At 43.7% G+C, this 19,899-nt stretch overlaps 1 protein-coding gene across 1 annotated transcript in view; it reads left to right on the top strand.

The window, feature by feature from the left end:
• The window catches only part of LOC142491261 (extracellular calcium-sensing receptor-like), a 68,655-nt gene that overhangs the window by 34,800 nt on the left and 13,956 nt on the right, over positions 1-19,899 (top strand). Inside the window, exon 2 of the mRNA XM_075593552.1 lies at positions 14,803-15,094. Coding sequence (XP_075449667.1) covers positions 14,803-15,094 — 292 coding nt within the window. The remainder of the gene's footprint in view (positions 1-14,802; positions 15,095-19,899) is intronic.

Genomic DNA, 19,899 nt, shown 5'->3' with positions numbered 1-19,899 from the left:
ATGCCTCCAGGAACAACCACCAAGTCACAGCGCATTCTGGCGAGCTTATTCTTTATCTGTTCAGATAAATGTCCACGAAATGCATCAAGAACCAACATACTGGGTGTGTTACGTAGGGCGCCTGGACGTCTACTCCAGACGATTTTTACCCAGTCTTCCATCAGCTCAGCTGTCATCCATCCATTTTTTTGTGCGCACACAATTACATCTGTGGGAAAGATCTCATTCTTGGGTATGGTTTTGCGGTTTAAAATGATATAAAGTGGCAACTTTCGGCCATCGGCAGTAATGCATAGCATCACAGTGACACGCTGCTTTTCATAACCCGTGGTCATGATCTTGACCTCTTTAGCCCCTTTAGGATTGACAGTGTAATTTCTGGGCATATCGAAGTATACCGGGGTTTCGTCTGCATTTCCAATTTGGTTAAAATCATAGTTTTTTTTCTTTCTTAAGTCAATGACATATCGCTGGAAGTTAAGCAGCTTCTCTTGAAAGTCAGCTGGAATCTTTTGACAGATAGATGTTCTGCGCCTGAGTGATAGTCCTTCACGACGCATGAATCGGTCACACCAACCTCTCCTTGCTTTGAAAATTGTGTAATCTATTCCGAGAGATTTGGCAATTTCTATTGCCTTTACTTGCATTGCCTGACGTGTGACAGCCAATCCTCTTGCACGTGTCTCAATGACAAAACGAAGCATAGCTTCATCTACTTGTGGGTATCTTCCCTTCTTAGGTCCTGTAAAGCACTTGGTTGTTGTTTTGCAAGCAAATATAGTAGTGCGGTCCTTCCTCCAGCGACGAATATTTGCTTCATTTATAGTAAATTTACGTTCCGCAGCTCTATTTCCGTGCTCTTCTGCGTACGCAATAACTTTGCGTTTCAATGCTGCATCATAGTGAAGTCTTTTTGATGACATTTTACGGTAAGTCACAGTGCACTACACTGCACTTCACTATACAGTACACTGCGCAACTCTGCACACTGCGCAACAGTAAACTGCGCAACACTGCACACTGCGCAACAGTACACACTGCGCAACACTACACTGCGCAACAGTACACTGCGCAACACTGCACACTGCGCAACAGCACACTGCGTCACACTGCCCACTGCGCAACAGCACACTGCGCAACACTGCACAACACTGCACACCAGTAAACTGCGCAACACTGCACACTGCGCAACAGCACACTGCGTCACACTGCACACTGCGCAACAGCACACTGCGTCACACTGCACACTGCGCAACAGCACACTGCGTCACACTGCACACTGCGCAACAGCACACTGCGTCACACTGCACACTGCGCAACAGCACACTGCGTCACACTGCGTAACAGCACACTGCGTCACACTGCCCACTGCGCAACAGCACACTGCGTCACACTGCCCACTGCGCAACAGTACACTGCGTCACACTGCACACTGCGCAACAATAAACTGCGCAACACAGCACACTGCGCAACAGCACACTGCGTCACACTGCCCACTGCGCAACAGTAAACTGCGCAACACTGCACAACACTGCACACCAGTAAACTGCGCAACAATGCACACTGCGCAACAGCACACTGCGTCACACTGCACACTGCGCAACAGCACACTGCGTCACACTGCACACTGCGCAACAGCACACTGCGTCACACTGCACACTGCGCAACAGCACACTGCGTCACACTGCACACTGCGCAACAGCACACTGCGTCACACTGCGCAACAGCACACTGCGTCACACTGCCCACTGCGCAACAGCACACTGCGTCACACTGCCCACTGCGCAACAGTACACTGCGTCACACTGCACACTGCGCAACAGTAAACTGCGCAACACGGCACACTGCGCAACAGCACACTGCGTCACACTGCCCACTGCGCAACAGTAAACTGCGCAACACTGCGCAACAGTAAACTGCGCAACACTGCACACTGCGCAACAGTAAACTGCGCAACACTGCACACTGCGCAACAGCACACTGCGTAACACTGCGCAATAGCACACTGCGTCACACTGCACACTGCGCTACGGTACACTGTGTCACACTGCACACTGCCCAACAGTAAACTGTGTCACTGCACACTGCACAATAGTACACTGCGTAACACTGCACAATAGTACACTACACTATACTACAGTACAACTTTTCTCCTCAGCACTACAAACAGGATACTGCTAAGCATTATGGGAGCTGCGCTGGGGATGCTGTACTTACTGTATGTTGAGTGACAGGTGCTCCTCAGCTCATCTTCCCCTCTGGCTGCATTCACACGTTCCGGCCAGGGGGAGGGGTAGAAGCATTGACAGCAGCCTTATGCGCGGAGGAGGGTGAGAGGAGGAATGGGAGAGGCAGCCTGCACCTCTACAGCAGCACAGCCCAGCTGATCGTGGGACGCGCCGAGGGAGAGATGTCTCCTGCACACAGGGGGGGGGGGGGGGGTATGGGAGAGGTGACCGGCAGCAGCACAGCCCCACGCCGAGGGAAGATGTCTCCTGCACACAGGGGGTGGGGGGATGGGAGAGGTGACCGGCAGCAGCACAGCCCCACGCCGAGGGAGAGATGTCTCCTGCACACATGGGGGGGGGGGGGGGGGGGGGGAGATGGGAGAGGTGACCGGCAGCAGCACAGCCCCACGCCGAGGGAGAGATGTCTCCTGCACACAGGGGGGGGGGGGGGGAGATGGGAGAGGTGACCGGCAGCAGCACAGCCCCACGCCGAGGGAGAGATGTCTCCTGCACACAGGGGGGGGGGGGGGGGATGGGAGAGGTGACCGGCAGCAGCACAGCCCCACGCCGAGGGAGAGATGTCTCCTGCACACAGGGGGTGGGGGGATGGGAGAGGTGACCGGCAGCAGCACAGCCCCACGCCGAGGGAGAGATGTCTCCTGCACACAGGGGGGGGGGGGGGGGGATGGGAGAGGTGACCGGCAGCAGCACAGCCCCACGCCGAGGGAGAGATGTCTCCTGCACACAGGGGGGGGGGGGGGGGGGGATGGGAGAGGTGACCGGCAGCAGCACAGCCCCACGCCGAGGGAGAGATGTCTCCTGCACACAGGGGGGGGGGGTGGGGGGGGGGGGTATGGGAGAGGTGACCGGCAGCAGCACAGCCCCACGCCGAGGGAGAGATGTCTCCTGCACACAGGGGGGGGGGGGGGGATGGGAGAGGTGACCGGCAGCAGCACAGCCCCACGCCGAGGGAAGATGTCTCCTGCACACAGGGGGGGGGGGGGGGGAGATGGGAGAGGTGACCGGCAGCAGCACAGCCCAGCTGATCGCGGGCCGCGCAGAGGGAGATAGAGAGGGGGGGGGGGGGAATGGGGGATGCAGCTGGCGGTAGAAAGGCACTTCTACCGCCAGACAGCTGATAGTTGCGAGGGAGGGGGTACAATGGGAGAGGCAGCCGGACAGCTGACAGTCGTGAGGGTGGTAATAGGAGAGGCAGCTAGCATCTCCTTATGTGGGGGGGCTGGCACTTCATAAAGGGTCGCTAGCGCGCACGTGGGGGGGGGGCGCACGTGATGCAAGCACCAGGGGATGGTAGAACGCGGAAAGCTGCTGTGGCTTTTTCTGCAGCGCCCCCTGGCTGTTTTTTTTTTTTTTTTTTCACAGTACATCGATTGTAACACGCAGGCCTATTTCAGCAACGTGAAAAAGGGAAAAAACCTGCGTCTTACAATCGAGGAAATACGGTATATGTATATATATATATATATATACATGTGTGTGTGTATATATATATATATATATATATATATATATATATATATATATATATATATATACTGTATATAAATAAATTAATAAACAAAAATTTTCTGATAGATATATATATATATATATATAAATACTGGCATGGGGAAAAAGAGGGGAGTAACATGTAAGCAGCAAAAAACCTGAAAAGGCTAAAGTTCCATCTTTTTCCCCATGCCAGTATTTATCCTTATTTGATCTTTTCATGTGTTTATTAGGTAGCATTTAGTTAATCATTTCTATTTGCTTCACATGTAGGTTTTGATTTATTTTGTTTTTCCCTGTAACTTTGAGTCCATTTATATCTGTGATCGGCCGATAAGTTTACACTTCTAGGGGAATTATCTTTCCCCTAGATTTGTTTGTGTGTCATTAGGACTTTTTTTTTTTTTTTTTTTTGCTTATTAGATCATGTATACAGTAATTATTCATATGTGGTATGTGTTGAGGTGTGTCTCATTTGTTTTTATTTTTCGTTGCTAATTAAATCCATTTTTCTATTATTCATCACATACGTTTTGAGTGCTCCATTTTTGACCTTCGTTTCTCTTTTTTTTATTATTTAATTCTTAGGTCGGTAGCACCGCCAGAGGTTATTATTTACTCTTATTTCTGGTTTTGTGTATTACATTATCTATCTTGAGTTAATTTGACAGCTGCACCCATTCTGTGTGTTCTTCATATATATATATATATATATTACTTATATCAATAGTTGCAGTTAATGTATGTTTATAATCCTTGTTTATTTATACTTGCAATGAGGGTTAATACAATTTAATAGTAAGTGGTTCCTGTTAGGTTTGTACTTTACCTGCTTAGCAATGTATTAGTATTTCTTTATGTTTGCTGTAACAAATACTTATATTTTGCTGTTATACATCATCCTCTTTTCTTTTAAGTACTTATGGATTTGCATTAGGATCTGACATTGTGACAAATAGCTTTTAATTAAGCGTTATGGGGTATAGTTTGCCTTTATGTACCACTTCCTGGCTCGTGTATGCCCCCTAGTATTTTTTGTGTGTGGTAGCTATGAAAACCGCACGTCATGACGTATTTTACGGGATGACGTCACACGCATTTCCCCTAGATCTGGCCATAGGACAGTACAAGCAGTATACTGTGAACTTCGGTCCTCTCCTTCCATGATTTGCGTCCGCCCTATATTTATGTGTACGGTCGCCATGCCAACCGCGCGCTATGACGCGGTCAACGTGATGACGTCACGAGCGTCATTTCACAATTTACATACGTGATGACGCTGGTGATACCACATGACTGTACCAAACCAATGAGGTTGTTCATTTTTGCACAATAGACCCCATGACGCCGTTTTGCTTGTAGATCCATCTAAATTCTCACAGCTGTTTACAATTTTCAATCTGTTTGGCGCCAATTTTGCTGCTATATTTCCCCTATATATGCTAGCTCATTTCTCCCCTCACCACTCCCCGAAGAAGACAGTTTCTGGTCGAAACGCGTTGGAGTGGGAGTCTGCTGAGGGGGGCCCCTACCCTCATTTACCTGATATGGAGCTTTGACTTACTCTTCTGCCCGTGACACTCCTACACTGAGTGGTGATGTATACCTCACATTGCTACTTGCATTTTTATTGTATCCACTCCACGCAATTACCCAAGATGTTTGTATGGTGATTCTATTAATGTGGATATATTTTTTCAGTGTGGGTTTCAATTTACAGGTGTGCTTTTACAGAGCCCCCTGTGTCCTGTGCATGTCAGTATTGGTTCTATGTTTAGACCCTTGCCTCCAGGTTCACATTGTATGGTACAGTTGAGCCCCCCTCTCCTTTTAAATTTCATCCCCTGTTTTAACTCACTTTAATAAATTCTCTGTTTACACTTTATATCTATGTCCGTGTGCTTTTTATAAGGTTGCTTTTTCTGTTGTCTCTCTCTCTCTATATTATTTATTATTTATTTATAAAAATATATATATATACGCACACACACAGGGTGTGGAAAAGAAAGTACACCCTCTTTGAATTCCATGGTTTTACATATTAGGACATACTGTAATAGCAATCATCTGTTCCTTAGCAGGTCTTATAATTAGGTAAATCCAACCTCAGATGAAAAACAACACATGACATATTACAGTGTGTCATGATTTATTTAACAAAAATAAAGCAAAATGGAGAAGCCATGTGTGAAAAACTAAGAACACCTTAAGATTCAAAAGCTTGTTGAACCACCTTTAGCAGATATAACTTGAAGTAATCGTTTTCTGTATGACTTTATCAGTCTCTTACATCGTTGTGAAGGAATTTTGTCCCTCTCTTCTTTACAACATTGCTTCAGTTCATTGAGGTTTGTGGACATTTGTTTATACACAGCTCTCTTAAGGTCCCTCCCCAGCATTTCAATCCGGTTGAGGTCTGGACTTTGACTGGGCCATTGCAACACCTTGTTTCTTTTCTTTTTCAGCCATTCTGTTGTAGATTTGCTGGTGTGCTTCGGATCATTGTCCTCTTTCATAACCCAATTTCGGCCAAGCTTTAGCTGTCGGACAGATGGCCTCACCTTTGACTTTACAATACCTTGGTATACAGAGGAGTTCATGGTCGACTCAATGACTGCAAGGTTCCAAGGTCCTGTGGCTGAAAAACCATCACAAATCCTCACCCCCTCCACCACCGTGCTTGACAGTTGGTATGAGGTGTTTGTGCTGATATGCTGTGTTTGGTTTTCTCCAAACGTGGCGCTGTGCATTATGGTCAAACATCTCCACTTTGGTCTCATCTGTCCAAAGGACATTGTTGCAGAAGTCTTGTGGTTTGTTCAGATGTAATTTTGCAAACATAAGCCGTGCTGCCATGTTCTTTTTTTGTGTGAAGAGGCTTTCTCCTGGCAACCCTTTCAAACAAGCCAGACTTGTTCAGTCTTTTTCTAATTGTACTGTCATGAATTTTAATATTTAACATGCTAACTGAGGTATGTTGAGTCTGAGATGTAACTCTTGTTTTTTTTGCAATTTTTTCTGAATATTGTACGGTCTGACCTTGGGGTGAATTTGCTGGGACATCCACTCCTGTGAAGATTGGCAACTGTCTTGAATGTTTTCCACTTTTGAATAATCTTTCTCACTGTAGAATGATGGACTTAAATTGTTTGGAAATGGCCTTATAACATTTCCCAGATTGATGGGCAGCAACAATTGCTTCTCTAAGATCATTGCTGATGTCTTTCCTCCTTGGGAATGTGTTAACAAACACCTGAATACTCCAGACCAGCAAACTGCTAAAACTTTGGCATTTATAGAGGTAGTCACACTTGATCAATTAATCAAGGGCATTTGATAAGCAGCACATGTATGCTACTTAGCATCTTAATTCCTATGGAAGCAGTAAAGATGTACTTAGTTTTTCACACATGGCAACTCCATTTTGTCTTTATTTTTGTTAAATAAATCATGACACAGTGTAATATGGCATGTGTTGCTGTTCATCTAAGGTTGTAGTTACCTAATTTTTAGACCTGCTAAGGAACAGATGATTGTTATTATGTCCTGATATGTAAAACCATGGAATTCAAAGAGGGTGTACTTTCTTTTTCACATGACTGTATATATATATATATATATATACTGTACTCTACCAGCCGCTAAATAAATATACTGTAACATTATAGATTCATTAATTCTCTGTCTTGATTTTTTCATCACAAATAAATGCTAGGAAAAAGTTACTGTTAAAAACAATATATATAAAATAGTTATATAAATATACAGTTATATAAATTATAATATACCGTATATATAATATTGTTATATAAATATACAGCTATATAAATATAATATTAAATTATAATATGTTATGTGTACTTTATGTGTGTGTCATACTTTATACAGTAAACAGTATACTGTACTGTATACTGCATTGGGGGTTGTGAGTGAGTGTCATAATGAGTCATAATGAAGTGAGTGATAATTAAGGAAAGAGGTGCAACTCACTTGGAAATACAATGGGTGTCTATAAATGTATTGATTATAAGAATATAAGAATGTAAAAACATGCATTTAATCTGTACTGTACGGTAAAGATACGGGGATACAGTATACTGCATTGGGGGGAGGTGACATACAATTTTTTTTATCTCAAATAATTGCTAGGAAAAAGGTACTGTTAAAAACAATAAGCCATTTAACAAGTAAGCGTGCTATTACAGAACTGTACAGTAAAGAAAACATATTAAAAATACTTTACTTACGCGGTAGTGACTGTTGGTGTCCGCTTGACATTTCTGGCATTACTGTGGGCATGATAGCTCACGGTGGCTGCTGGTACAACGAGGCCCGAAATACTTAACCAGCGTTGAATCTGTGAAATTCGTTGTCCTCTCGTGTACATATTCTGTATTCTCATTCTGAGATCCCTAGACATCTTTTTAACTGGCATCGCTGCGTTTAAAAAGAAATACAAGCACAAGCTTATCCACCACCAGCTTAAGTTCTTTCAAATCTAAGGCTGTCTCACACTTTAACCTGGTCTGTAACTGTTTCATACGCTCATAATATTTATTTTCTATAACTGTGCACGCAATGTCTTGTATATAATGTATACCTTGTTCATTATGTAACTGTATTTGTAACCATGTATTATTTGTTTTACTCTGTGCCCAGGACATACTTGAAAACGAGAGGTAACTCTCAATGTATTACTTCCTGGTAAAATATTTTATAAATAAAATAAATAAATAAATATTCAATGTTCAGTGAATCAACAAAATGGATGGTGTATTTATACTTTAATTTGTCTCAACCTCACTCAACAGGTTTAATACACAGTACGCCCACTTTTAACACCTTCCCCTCAATTAAAATAAGGACACTGTGTATAAAAGGTCACTCAAATTGAATAGCCTACCACACGCTGATCTGCATCTGAACTTGCTCTTGTCCAGATACGGCATTGTGCTTTATTCCATCTGCATCCATGGATCATCCCGGATTCTACGGACGCAAGAACCCGCTTGCTTCTGCCGTGCCGACCACCATGAAAAAGAGAAAGGCGGAAGTCTTTTCCAACCCAAAGCCAAAGCAAAAGGCCAAGAGAAATAAAGAAAACCTTCAGACGACCCCAAAGGCTAAGAAGCCTGGGCCTTATTATGGAAAATAGAAGTTCGCTGGTGTACAAAGAATGCAAAACAAATGGGAGCCATCCATCCACGATGCCGCTCTCCTGGGAACCCCCAGGTCACCTGCTCCTGCACCCATCCACGACACCGCTCTCCTGGGAACCCCCAGGTCACCTGCTCCTGCACCCATCCACAACGCTGCTCTCCTGGGAACCCCGAGTTCACCTGCTCCTGCACCCATCCACAACGCTGCTCTCCCAGGAACCCCCAGGTCACCTGCTCCTGCACCCATCCACAACGCTGCTCTCCCGGGAACCCCCAGGTCACCTGCTGCTGCACCCATCCACGACACCGCTCTCCTGGGAACCCCCGGGTCACCTGTTCCTGCACCCATCCACAATGCTGCTCTCCTGGGAACCCCCAGGTCACCTGCTCCTGCACCCATCCACAACGCTGCTCTCCCAGGCACCCCCAGGTCACCTGCTCCTGCACCCATCCACAACGCTGCTCTCCCAGGAACCCCCAGGTCACCTGCTCCTGCACCCATCCACGACACCGCTCTCCCGGGAACCCCCAGGTCACCTGCTCCTGCACCCATCCACAACGCTGCTCTCGCAGGACCCCCTTGGTCACCTGCTCCTGCACCCATCCACAACGCTGCTCTCCCAGGAACCCCTAGGTCACCTGCTCCTGCACCCATCCACAACGCTGCTCTCCCAGGAACCCCTAGGTCACCTGCTCCTGCACCCATCCACAACGCTGCTCTCCCAGGAACCCCTAGGTCATCTGCTCCTGCACCCATCCACGATACTGGTCTCCCAGGAACTCCAAGGCCACCTGCTTCTGCACCCATCCACGATGCTGCTCTCCCAGGAACCCCAAGGCCACCTGCTCCTGCACCCATCCACAACGCTGCTCTCCTGGGAACCCCCAGGCCACCTGCTCTGGCACCCATCAACGACGCTGCTCTCCAGGGACCTCATATCTCATCTGCTCCAGCACCCATCCCCTATGATGCTCTGCTGCTGGTTTCCCCTATCTCATCCGCACCAGCACCCATTCACTCAGATGTCCACAGCACCCCATGCACAAGATCCAGCTTGTTCGCCCGCATGTTGAATGGGTTAAGTTGTATTGAGATCCCTGACAATTCTATGGTGCAAAAGATAGATCTTCCTTTAGAGACCATGTTAAATATGGATAGGCGGATGGAGAAGATGGATGGGCGTATGGAGAAGATGGATGGGTGTATGGAGAAGATGGATATTGACATAGCGGGGATACATTCTTAGCTTGGAGTTCCTGCCCCTGTATGTCGGACGCAGGAGCAGGAGTGTGGCATGATTCCATCACCAAGCACACCCCCTCCGTCTGAAGAATATATGTACATGTATGATGAGGATGACATGACAACCCCGTTAAGACCACGACAGAAGATGTCAACACCGATAAGGCGACTTCGACAGGAGGAAAGCATCCTCCCAGACCACCTACCCTCGCCCGCTACCAGGATCACACCCGCTCCCATAAGCACACCCGCTCCCAGAAGCACACCCGTTCAAATAAGCACATCCGCTCCCAGAGTCACGCCCACACACGTGTGCATTGAAACGGTGCCCGACATCAGCTTGCGCGTCCTGCCCCAGCCAGTCAGGGAGAAGTACAAGGTTGCAAGTGCTGGTATAGCCCATAGATATGCCCTGTCCATCTTCAAACACCACGTCAGTTATGAGGAGTACTGCGGGTGGACCCACAACGTGAACTACAAAGGGAATCGAATAAAAAAGGCTCTGCCAGAAAATTTAAGGAGAATAATTGTGGAGGTATTTCAAAATTACCGATCATTTAATGAGTATCGTGAGAGACTCAATAGATACATATACTGTAGAATAAATACATACTGTATAGAATAAAAGTTTATAATTTTTTATTTTGGGGTTTCTTATACAGTACAGTATGTAAAAAAGTATTGAATATGAAAACAGTATTTAAGGTTTTCTATAAAGCTCACAGTTATACTATCCTAATCAATAAAAATTGCACTGTCACTAAATTGTTGCCTCCAGTACTTGGGTTTTTACATCAAATTCATCAATGCGCAAGCAACGTTTCAAAAAAGCGATATTATCCATCGAAATCCCTCCATTTGCCGTTCTCCGCTTGATGACAAAGTTTATTTTCTGAGGAAAAATAAAATATTACTGGTACTGTATATTACAGTATATGTTTCCGTTATTGCTGTTCTGTTGTTCAAAATTTATAACATAATGTTTTTAACTCCAAAAAAATAAAAAAAGTTGAATATTTTTAAAATTGTTTCATTGTTGCATTATGCAACCTTTTATACAAATTTCAGTGTCTCAAAAACATACAGTAAGTATTGTATAATATTTCACATACTGGTTGGTTAAAATTAATCAGTGCCCTCAAGAAGCCCACAATAATTTTCTCGGGAGGGGGGGGGGGTCGTCTCTTGTTCACATACACGCATGCGACTAAATGTGATGACACGGATATGCGTTTCAACAAGGTTCCAATGAGGCATTCAGTACACGCATGCACCTAGCTGTCCACCAATTGTTCAGTATCTACTGTAGAAGCTGCTCAGCCAATCATAGTGCTGGACTACATTTTCTAGAATTGTGAATAAAATAATAGAACTAAATAACCATAAGCAAAGCGATTGATTACAGGAGAACCGACCCATCTGCAGTAACTAATCGCTTATCTGTGTGCATAATGTATTGATATTTAAAAAAAGGAATAAAATATGGCAGCTTGAACTGCAGGTTTTTACCTTCATTATAGACTTTGCCAACGGTTGGCGCCGAGCCACTGCCAGTGCTTTATTCTTGATTATACACGTAGTTGACAGGTGACAGCGGGCCTGCTACACTTGTAGTTGAGAGCTGATGAAGCTGGAAATTTTTTTGGTTCATGCAAGCTTGCTGGTATCTGTACGTGAAATCTTGCTCAGGCCGCAGGTATCCTGGCGGGGATAGATAGCAAGGGTTGCCTGCCACCAGGTTTCCACTGACGGTCGGACCGTTATTGTAAGCCAGTGCTGGCGCCGGCACAGGCGATGTTCCATTGCTGGCCTTGGACTGACGAATCTTAGTTGGTTTTATCATGACTTTTGCCTTTTGAAGTCTCCATGATCAAAGATATTGGAAAAATCTGGCACCAGACACCAATACCCTCCTCGTACTTCGTTTGCAGGAGCAATACGAAAAAAACACGGATCGCTGCCTAACTTTTTCCTTATTGCACGCTTCCACACATGAGCATCTGGTGAAAATTTGTAAAAGTCATAATTTTAGACAAAATATTGATACATTTGACCAACTGTGGCAATCTTATAATCTGCAGCATTAATTGCGGACCATATTAAATAAGCGTACGTTATGTCAGGCTTTTTTCCAAACGTACTGCGGTGTACTCATTGTACTCATTGCAGGAGACATACATTACAGAAATGTATAAAAGACACAGCGCCTTGAGTTTTTATTATGAAACGCCTAAATTGATACAGTAACTTCTTCAGTACCAAGGTCAATTCACAATGGACCACTGTGGTTTTTTCTAAACACCTGCAAGTCGATACATTACTGTAGCACATTAGGATTCATTACAATTCATGAATATCTACCACCTGGAGGATGCGCAAATAATTTCCCCCAATTAAATCCGAACCATTATAATTAAACAAATCAACCGCGGATGAGCCGCGGGTGCTGGGCGGCGTGAATGCGTCATGAATGCGGGGATGCCCAATTTATTGTGCGTGGAATTCAGAAGATGCACCCGCTACGCCCCCGAGAAGTTTTAAAACAAAGGCTGGCGCAGCAGTATGTATGGACAGCTTTTTATTCCAGCAGCATACACTACCGACACACTTTATTGAAGTGTGGTCGGTACCGCAAGCCGGGAAATCTCCCGGCTTGCTAGTGGCCGCCCCTCGGCGTGCCGCGCGTCATAGACGCGCGGTCACACGTCATCGGGAGCGTGCGCCCCCTGCACGCGTGTCCAGGGGCTCCCCGAGGGAGCCCTGGTGTCCCGCGATCGCGGGACAGCGGCAGGGGGTTCCGGGGGACCCGGCGGACCCGGCAGCGGTAGGGAGAGCGCCCCGATCGGAGGGCGCTCTTCCGCTGCTTCGGCGCGCGCCCGTCACACTCGGGCGCGCGCCAGGCTACTGCTGCGGCACAGAACGGGCAAATGCTCGAATAAACTGTGCCGCAGCAGTAGTTATCTAGTTACAGTTTTTTTTCTAGCAGCCTATTTTTATAGTGACAAAATATTTTTACAGCAGCATAGTTATATAGGGACAGATTTTTATTCCAACATAATAGTTATATTGGACAGCCTTTTATTCCAGCAGCATAGTTATATAGGGACAGCCTTTTATTCCAGCAGCATAGTTATATAGGGGCAGCCTTTTATTCCAGCAGCATAGTTATATAGGACAGCCTTTTATTCCAGCAGCATAGTTATATAGGGACAGCCTTTTATTCCAGCAGCATAGTTATATAGGGGCAGCCTTTTATTCCAGCAGCATAGTTATATAGGGACAGATTTTTATTCCAACATCATAGTTATATAGGACAGCCTTTTATTCCAGCAGCATAGTTATATAGAACAGCCTTTTATTCCAGCAGCATAGTTATATAGGACAGCCTTATATTCCAGCAGCATAGTTATATAGAACAGCCTTTTATTCCAGCAGCATAGTTATATAGGACAGCCTTATATTCCAGCAGCATAGTTATATAGAACAGCCTTTTATTCCAGCAGCATAGTTATATAGGACAGCCTTATATTCCAGCAGCATAGTTATATAGAACAGCCTTTTATTCCAGCAGCATAGTTATATAGGGGCTGCCTTATATTCCAGCAGCATAGTTATATAGAACAGCCTTTTATTCCAGCAGCATAGTTATATAGGGACAGCCTTTTATTCCAACATAATAGTTATATAGAACAGCCTTTTATTCCAGCAGCATAGTTATATAGGACAGCCTTTTATTCCAGCAGCATAGTTATATAGAACAGCCTTTTATTCCAGCAGCATAGTTATATAGGGACAGTCTTTTATTCCAGCAGCATAGTTATATAGGACAGCCTTTTATTCCAGCAGCATAGTTATATAGGGACAGCCTTTTATTCCAGCAGCATAGTTATTAAGGATAGCTTTTTATTCCAGCAGCATAGTTATATAGGGACAGCCTTTTATTCCAGCTGCATAGTTATATAGGGGCAGCCTTTTATTCCAGCAGCATAGTTATTTAGGTAAAGCTTTTTATTCTAGCAGCATAGTTATATCGGGGAATCTTTTTGATCACACTTTCTCTCCAGTGTTTAATGTCATGTTAAATGTATATTTGTTTGTAATGAGTCTAAAGTAAACTATTTTACTCCAAAAAGTTTAAATGTACAAACTTACATATGTTGTTAATCACAAACACTATTTCAAATGTTATATTAAAGAATACACAGAACTAAAATAATAATACTTTAATAACAATACAGGGGTATAAACAGAAGAGACACCCGTTCTGTCGCCGTAGAAGGTAGTCTGGGTGCACTAGAGTAATATGAGTACTATAAAGAAGAGGCGCCTCTCCCACAGACAAGGAGAGTATAGAAAAATCAAGAACATTTTTTTACACGGCTTTAACATTTTCTTGCTCCAATTATTTTTAGATTTTTGTTAGACTTAAAATGAATTTAATCATTTCACTTACACTACACATCACCCTAGGGGTTATTCATATGATTCTCTACTACACTGTCCATGATAGTGTCTCATGTGTATTTCTGAGTCATAATACTGGCATGTCACTTGTACTAGTTAGATCTGAGAGTTATTAGATATGTTATGCTCTCCTTGTCTTTGGGGAGAGGCACTTCTTCCTTATGTTAATAATAATACAACCTGTCTCTATTCCCCACAGCTATTATCCACGTCTGTATCGTCACTATTTGGGCTTTCTTTTTGCAATAAATGAGATCAACCAAAGGAAGGATCTTTTACCCAACATTACTCTGGGTTATGTCGTGTATGACTCAGAGAACAATGAACGTGAAGCCTTACAGAAAACTATTTTATTATTATCAGGAGGAGGGGACATGATTCCAAATTATGTCTGTCACAGGAGAGGTGTCCTGGCTGCGTATATTGGGGACCTGAATTCTGCCACAACCTATACAATGTCCCTAATTACAAAACTGTATCACTACCCCCAGGTACTGTACTGTAATGTCTGCTGATAGACTTGTAATAAACCACAGCGATTATATTAATAACACAAATACCACCACTAATAATAATAATAATAATAATAATAATAATAATAATATCCTACTTAAAGAAAAGAGATAATAAATTAACTTTCAATCATCTTTGATTTGTCATGTAATTAATGACACTGGTTAGATACAGTAACGAGCTTTGAGATTCATTGCTTAACGCTCAGGCTTCTGCTCCATCAAGACAAGTACAACTTGTCCAATATGCCATTTCTTCAATAGAAATTTTAAATATTCTCTTTCCTTGGAACAAAAACAAAGAGGAGGAAAATTGAAAAATGCATTATTTATTCCATTTATCACATACATACAGTATCCTCACTTACATAGCAGTAAGATAAAATCAGTTCTGCTTTAGTCTATGATCCCCATCACTGGCGAGCCTTCACATCCTGACTGGTCAGTTTAGCTCTCCCCCCTACATCCTCAACGTGTTTCACTTCAGTCAGGAGAGAGATGTTGGACCCATGTTGATCATTTCCATACCATATTACCCAATGCTGATATTATGTGTTAAAGAAGGCAAAGAAGGGTGGGAAGCCGTGTTTGGCCCTCATGTAGTAACATAATAAAGGAGCGAGAGGGTGTAGGGGGTATGATACCTTTTATTGGACCAACAAGTAGTTGATATGATACAAGCTTTGAACCTCTCAGGGTTCTTCATCGGGTACGGCAGAAATACAGAAACAGAAATATTATATACAGAGCTGTAAGAGGGATATCTGTTTGCAATGAATGTTAAGAGGAAGTGGGATAATAAGATAAGGCAGAAGCAGAAGCATAGTGTGAAAAGTAACAGTGGGGACATTAAAGGCTTCTCTCTATTGAAATGCAATATCAGCTTAGACAATAAGGGGGGGAGTGGAATGGGACACTCAGTGTATGTGCAAAATATATCTATATTAAAAATGTTATATATATATACTATGAAAGGAACAGTGGTGAAGTTGTAGATGGGAGGTACATAAAACCTGCATTTGCAAATTATACCTATCCCCACTAAGGGTTAAAGGCAAGGGCAGGTTCTGAAAAGAAAGCAGGTGCAGATCACCTGGCCTTAATTAACAGAGTGTAAGAAAGGGCAAGCTGGATGATTTCTCCCCTCTCTCCTCATTCCAGCTAAGAGAGCAGGATGCTACAGACAGGACTGGCCTGCAACAGGTTTGATTTATGATATTTGTTTTATTATTTGGCAAGTGGGAAAGCCACCCAAAGATAGCTAGGGAATTGCTGTCTAGTTAATGCTCTGATAGAGCTAGTATTTATTTTGATTCTTTTTTGTTTGCCTTTATTTTGTCTGCTGGAGTGACAAGGAAAATAAAGCCATTAAACCAGAGCTGGATGGTCCTGGGACAGTGCTTTACCCTAAAAGATAGTGAGTTTTAAGGTTCCGAGACAAGAACCCTTGGACAAAAAGGGTACTGTGTCACATTAGGTGGAGAATTATTTATTTTATTTAATATTTATAAAATATTTTACCAGGAAGTAATACATTGAGAGTTACCTCTCGTTTTCAAGTATGTCCTGGGCACAGAGTAAAACAAATAATACATGGTTACAAGTACAGTTACATAAATGAATAGGGTATACATTATATACAAGACATTGCGTGCACAGTTAAAGAAAATATATATTATGGGCGTATGAAACAGTTACAGACCAGATTAAAATGTGAGACAGCCTTAGATTTGAAAGAACTTAAACTGGTGGTGGATGTGAGAGTCTCTGGTAGGTTGTTCCAGTTTTGGGGTGCACGGTAGGAGAAGGAGGAACGTCCGGATACTTTGTTGAGCCTTGGGACCATGAACAGTCTTTTGGAGTCTGATCTCAGGTGATAAGTGCTGCAAGTGGTAGGGGTGAGGAGTTTGTTCAGGTAGCTGGGTAGCTTGCCCATGAAGAATTTAAAGGCAAGACAGGAAAGGTGAACTTTGCGCCTAGACTCTAGTGATGACCAATCTAGTTTGAGCATTTAGCAGTGATGTGTGTTGTAGTTGCATTGGAGAACAAAATGACAAATTGAATTGTAGAGGGTGTCAAGTTTGCTAAGGTGGGTTTGAGGTGCCGGGCCATATACTATGTCTCCATAGTCAATAATTGGCATTAGCATCTGCTGTGTGTTACGCTTTCTGACCAGGAGACTTAGGGAGGATTTGTTCCTCTAAAGTACCCCTAGTTTGGCATAGGTCTTGGTTGTCAGGGTATCAATGTGCATCCCGAATGTTAAGTGGGAGTCAAACCATAAGTGGGAAAGCCACCCAAAGATAGCTAGGGAATTGCTGTCTAGTTAATGCTCTGATAGAGCTAGGAGTAATTTTGATTCTTTTTGTTTGCCTTTATTTTGTCTGCTGGAGTGACAAGGAAAATAAAGCCTTTAAACCAGAGCTGGATGGTCCTGTGACTGTGCTTTACCCTAAAAGATAGTGAGTTTTAAGGTTCCGAGACAAGAACCCTTGGACAAAAAGGGTACTTTGTAACATTTGTCACTTCAAACTCACTATGGAGGAAATTGTCAAGGCATTGCTCCAGAATATATCTACACAACTAGAAATTAGTGAAAATAAAGGTGAACAATAGCGCTCATGCAAACAATGAATTACAATGAATTACAAAAAACCTGTGATATAGAGTCCAAGGTAGTCCTGGAGCTTCCCAAAGAAGTGAATCTGGAATCTCCTACCCAGATTTGGTAATGTAGGGGAAAGACCCCTCCTGTGGTGTTGAGGAAAGGTTTAATTGTGATTGTAGACAAAGTTTTTTTCTTGATGGATTCCTCAAGAGAAAAAGAGAAAACAAGCAAACACACTGCAATAGTGCATTACCCAGGGACAACTAGGATGTATAAAGAGAGCAATTTTAATTCAACAATAAAATACAGTATAACATATAAAATAAAAATCAATTGATTACACTAAAAATACAAATATTTATACTAAAAAGAATTATACTAAAAAGAACTATCTGTGCCTTGGCATAGGAACCAGATGTCTTGAAACTTGCTCCGTTTGGTGTAAAATTGGAAACCTACTCACCAAAAGTGACTAGGACATAAGCGTTATTGAAATGGTCATATCAGCATATGGGACCGCTTGCTGCGAGGTGAAATTGCGTCAATCCACGGAAGAGGATCTCCTTCTCTGCTCGGGTGTCTGCTTGCTGCACACTGCTTGCTGCTTTCTCCCAGAGTTCAGACGATCAACTCCTCCTGTGACGTCACCGCTTGTTCTCCACAGCTACGGTGTCTCAGTAATGCCAAAAGACCTCCTACATGTTTCAAATCTCCTATTAGTGGGTTTCTTCCTCAGGGATAGTTACAGCATGTGTCCATACTCATATATATACACCCTTTCCTTAATTCATGTTAATAATTGACTAGATGACTCCTAATTGAGTGGAGAGTCTCACGAATTAAAATTGGAATGGTAGTCCATCAGAGAGATAATTCATTAAAATGCAATATACTGCTGCGGCAGACTTTATTCTAACAAATCACCGGTTTGTCCCTGGCTGGTTCCAGGAATGCGACGCTGTTCACCTAGAGCATGCCGCATTCCTTTTGCGTTCCCAGCCACGGGTCATGCCCGGCTGACGCGCGGTTGATGTGTTAATTGATAATGGTTCAGGATTTAATAGGCTGCAATGCTTCGCGTGTCCGCCAGATGGCATAAATTCATGAATTGTAATGCAGTATAAATATATATATATATACTGTATAACAACAACCCCTATAACACCTAACATACAGTACTGTATACATACAGTACTGTATATGCACATCAATGATACTATGGGCCGGCGGGGGCGAGATGTGTTTACAGCAGAGAGAGATCCACTGCTCTCTCTGCGCAAACATCGGCACATTAAAAATTATTAAAATTTATTTTTATTCATAGTGTACATGTGCCGGGTGTCTCCAGAGCTGAACCGCATTGGTTTCAGGTCGGGCGACCCCCTGCTTCCCGAGATACAGACCCCTTTATGAGGTGCCGGTAACCCTCTGCATTTAAAGGTCCCGATCACATGACCGTGGCCTGTAAACCAAGCAGAGGGATACCGGCACCCCCTAGAGGGGCCTGTATCTCGGGGGGCAGGGGGTCCCCGGACCTAAAACCAACGCGGTTCAGCTCCGCAGACCCTCTGCACATCTACAGTATGAATAAAACACATATATAAATAAACACTCGTTCCTTACCTTTGCGGCTATGTGCTAAGGTAACGAAGCAGCATTTCTGTATTTTTAATAATATTGTACAGTGAGCAGGGGGTTCCCTGAGCCAGAAATCAAAACTCAGGGGACCCCCTGCTCCTTCACAATATCTTTAAAAATACAGAAATGCTGCTTCATTACCATAGCTGATAGCCGCTAAGTCAATGAAGGGGTTAACCCACCGTGCCCGCTTTATTGTGGGTAGCGGGGGTTGGTGAAGGGGGTATTTGGCCCTTGGTGTGAGTTTAGGACTTGCGGGGGGGTTGCGGGTGCACTTAACCCCTTCACGACCGTAGCAGTTAATATTCTATGGTCATGGAGGGGTTAACCCCTCCCGCTACCCCCCCGCAAGCCCTAAACAACCACCATTGGGACTAATACCCCCTTCAACCACTCCCGCTACCCACAATAAAAAAACTCACACACAGCAGCCGCCCAAAAAATAAATAAATCTAAATAAATACATAAATATAAATAAATACATTTAAAATACATTTTTATTCATAGTGTAGATGTGCAGGGGGTCTCCAGAGCTGAA

This window comes from Ascaphus truei, chromosome 3 (assembly GCF_040206685.1).
Source record: "Ascaphus truei isolate aAscTru1 chromosome 3, aAscTru1.hap1, whole genome shotgun sequence".
In the NCBI taxonomy this organism is placed as follows: Eukaryota; Metazoa; Chordata; class Amphibia; order Anura; family Ascaphidae; genus Ascaphus; species Ascaphus truei.
Note: the sequence above shows the minus strand (reverse complement) of the source record. Positions and strands in the feature narration are given on the sequence as shown.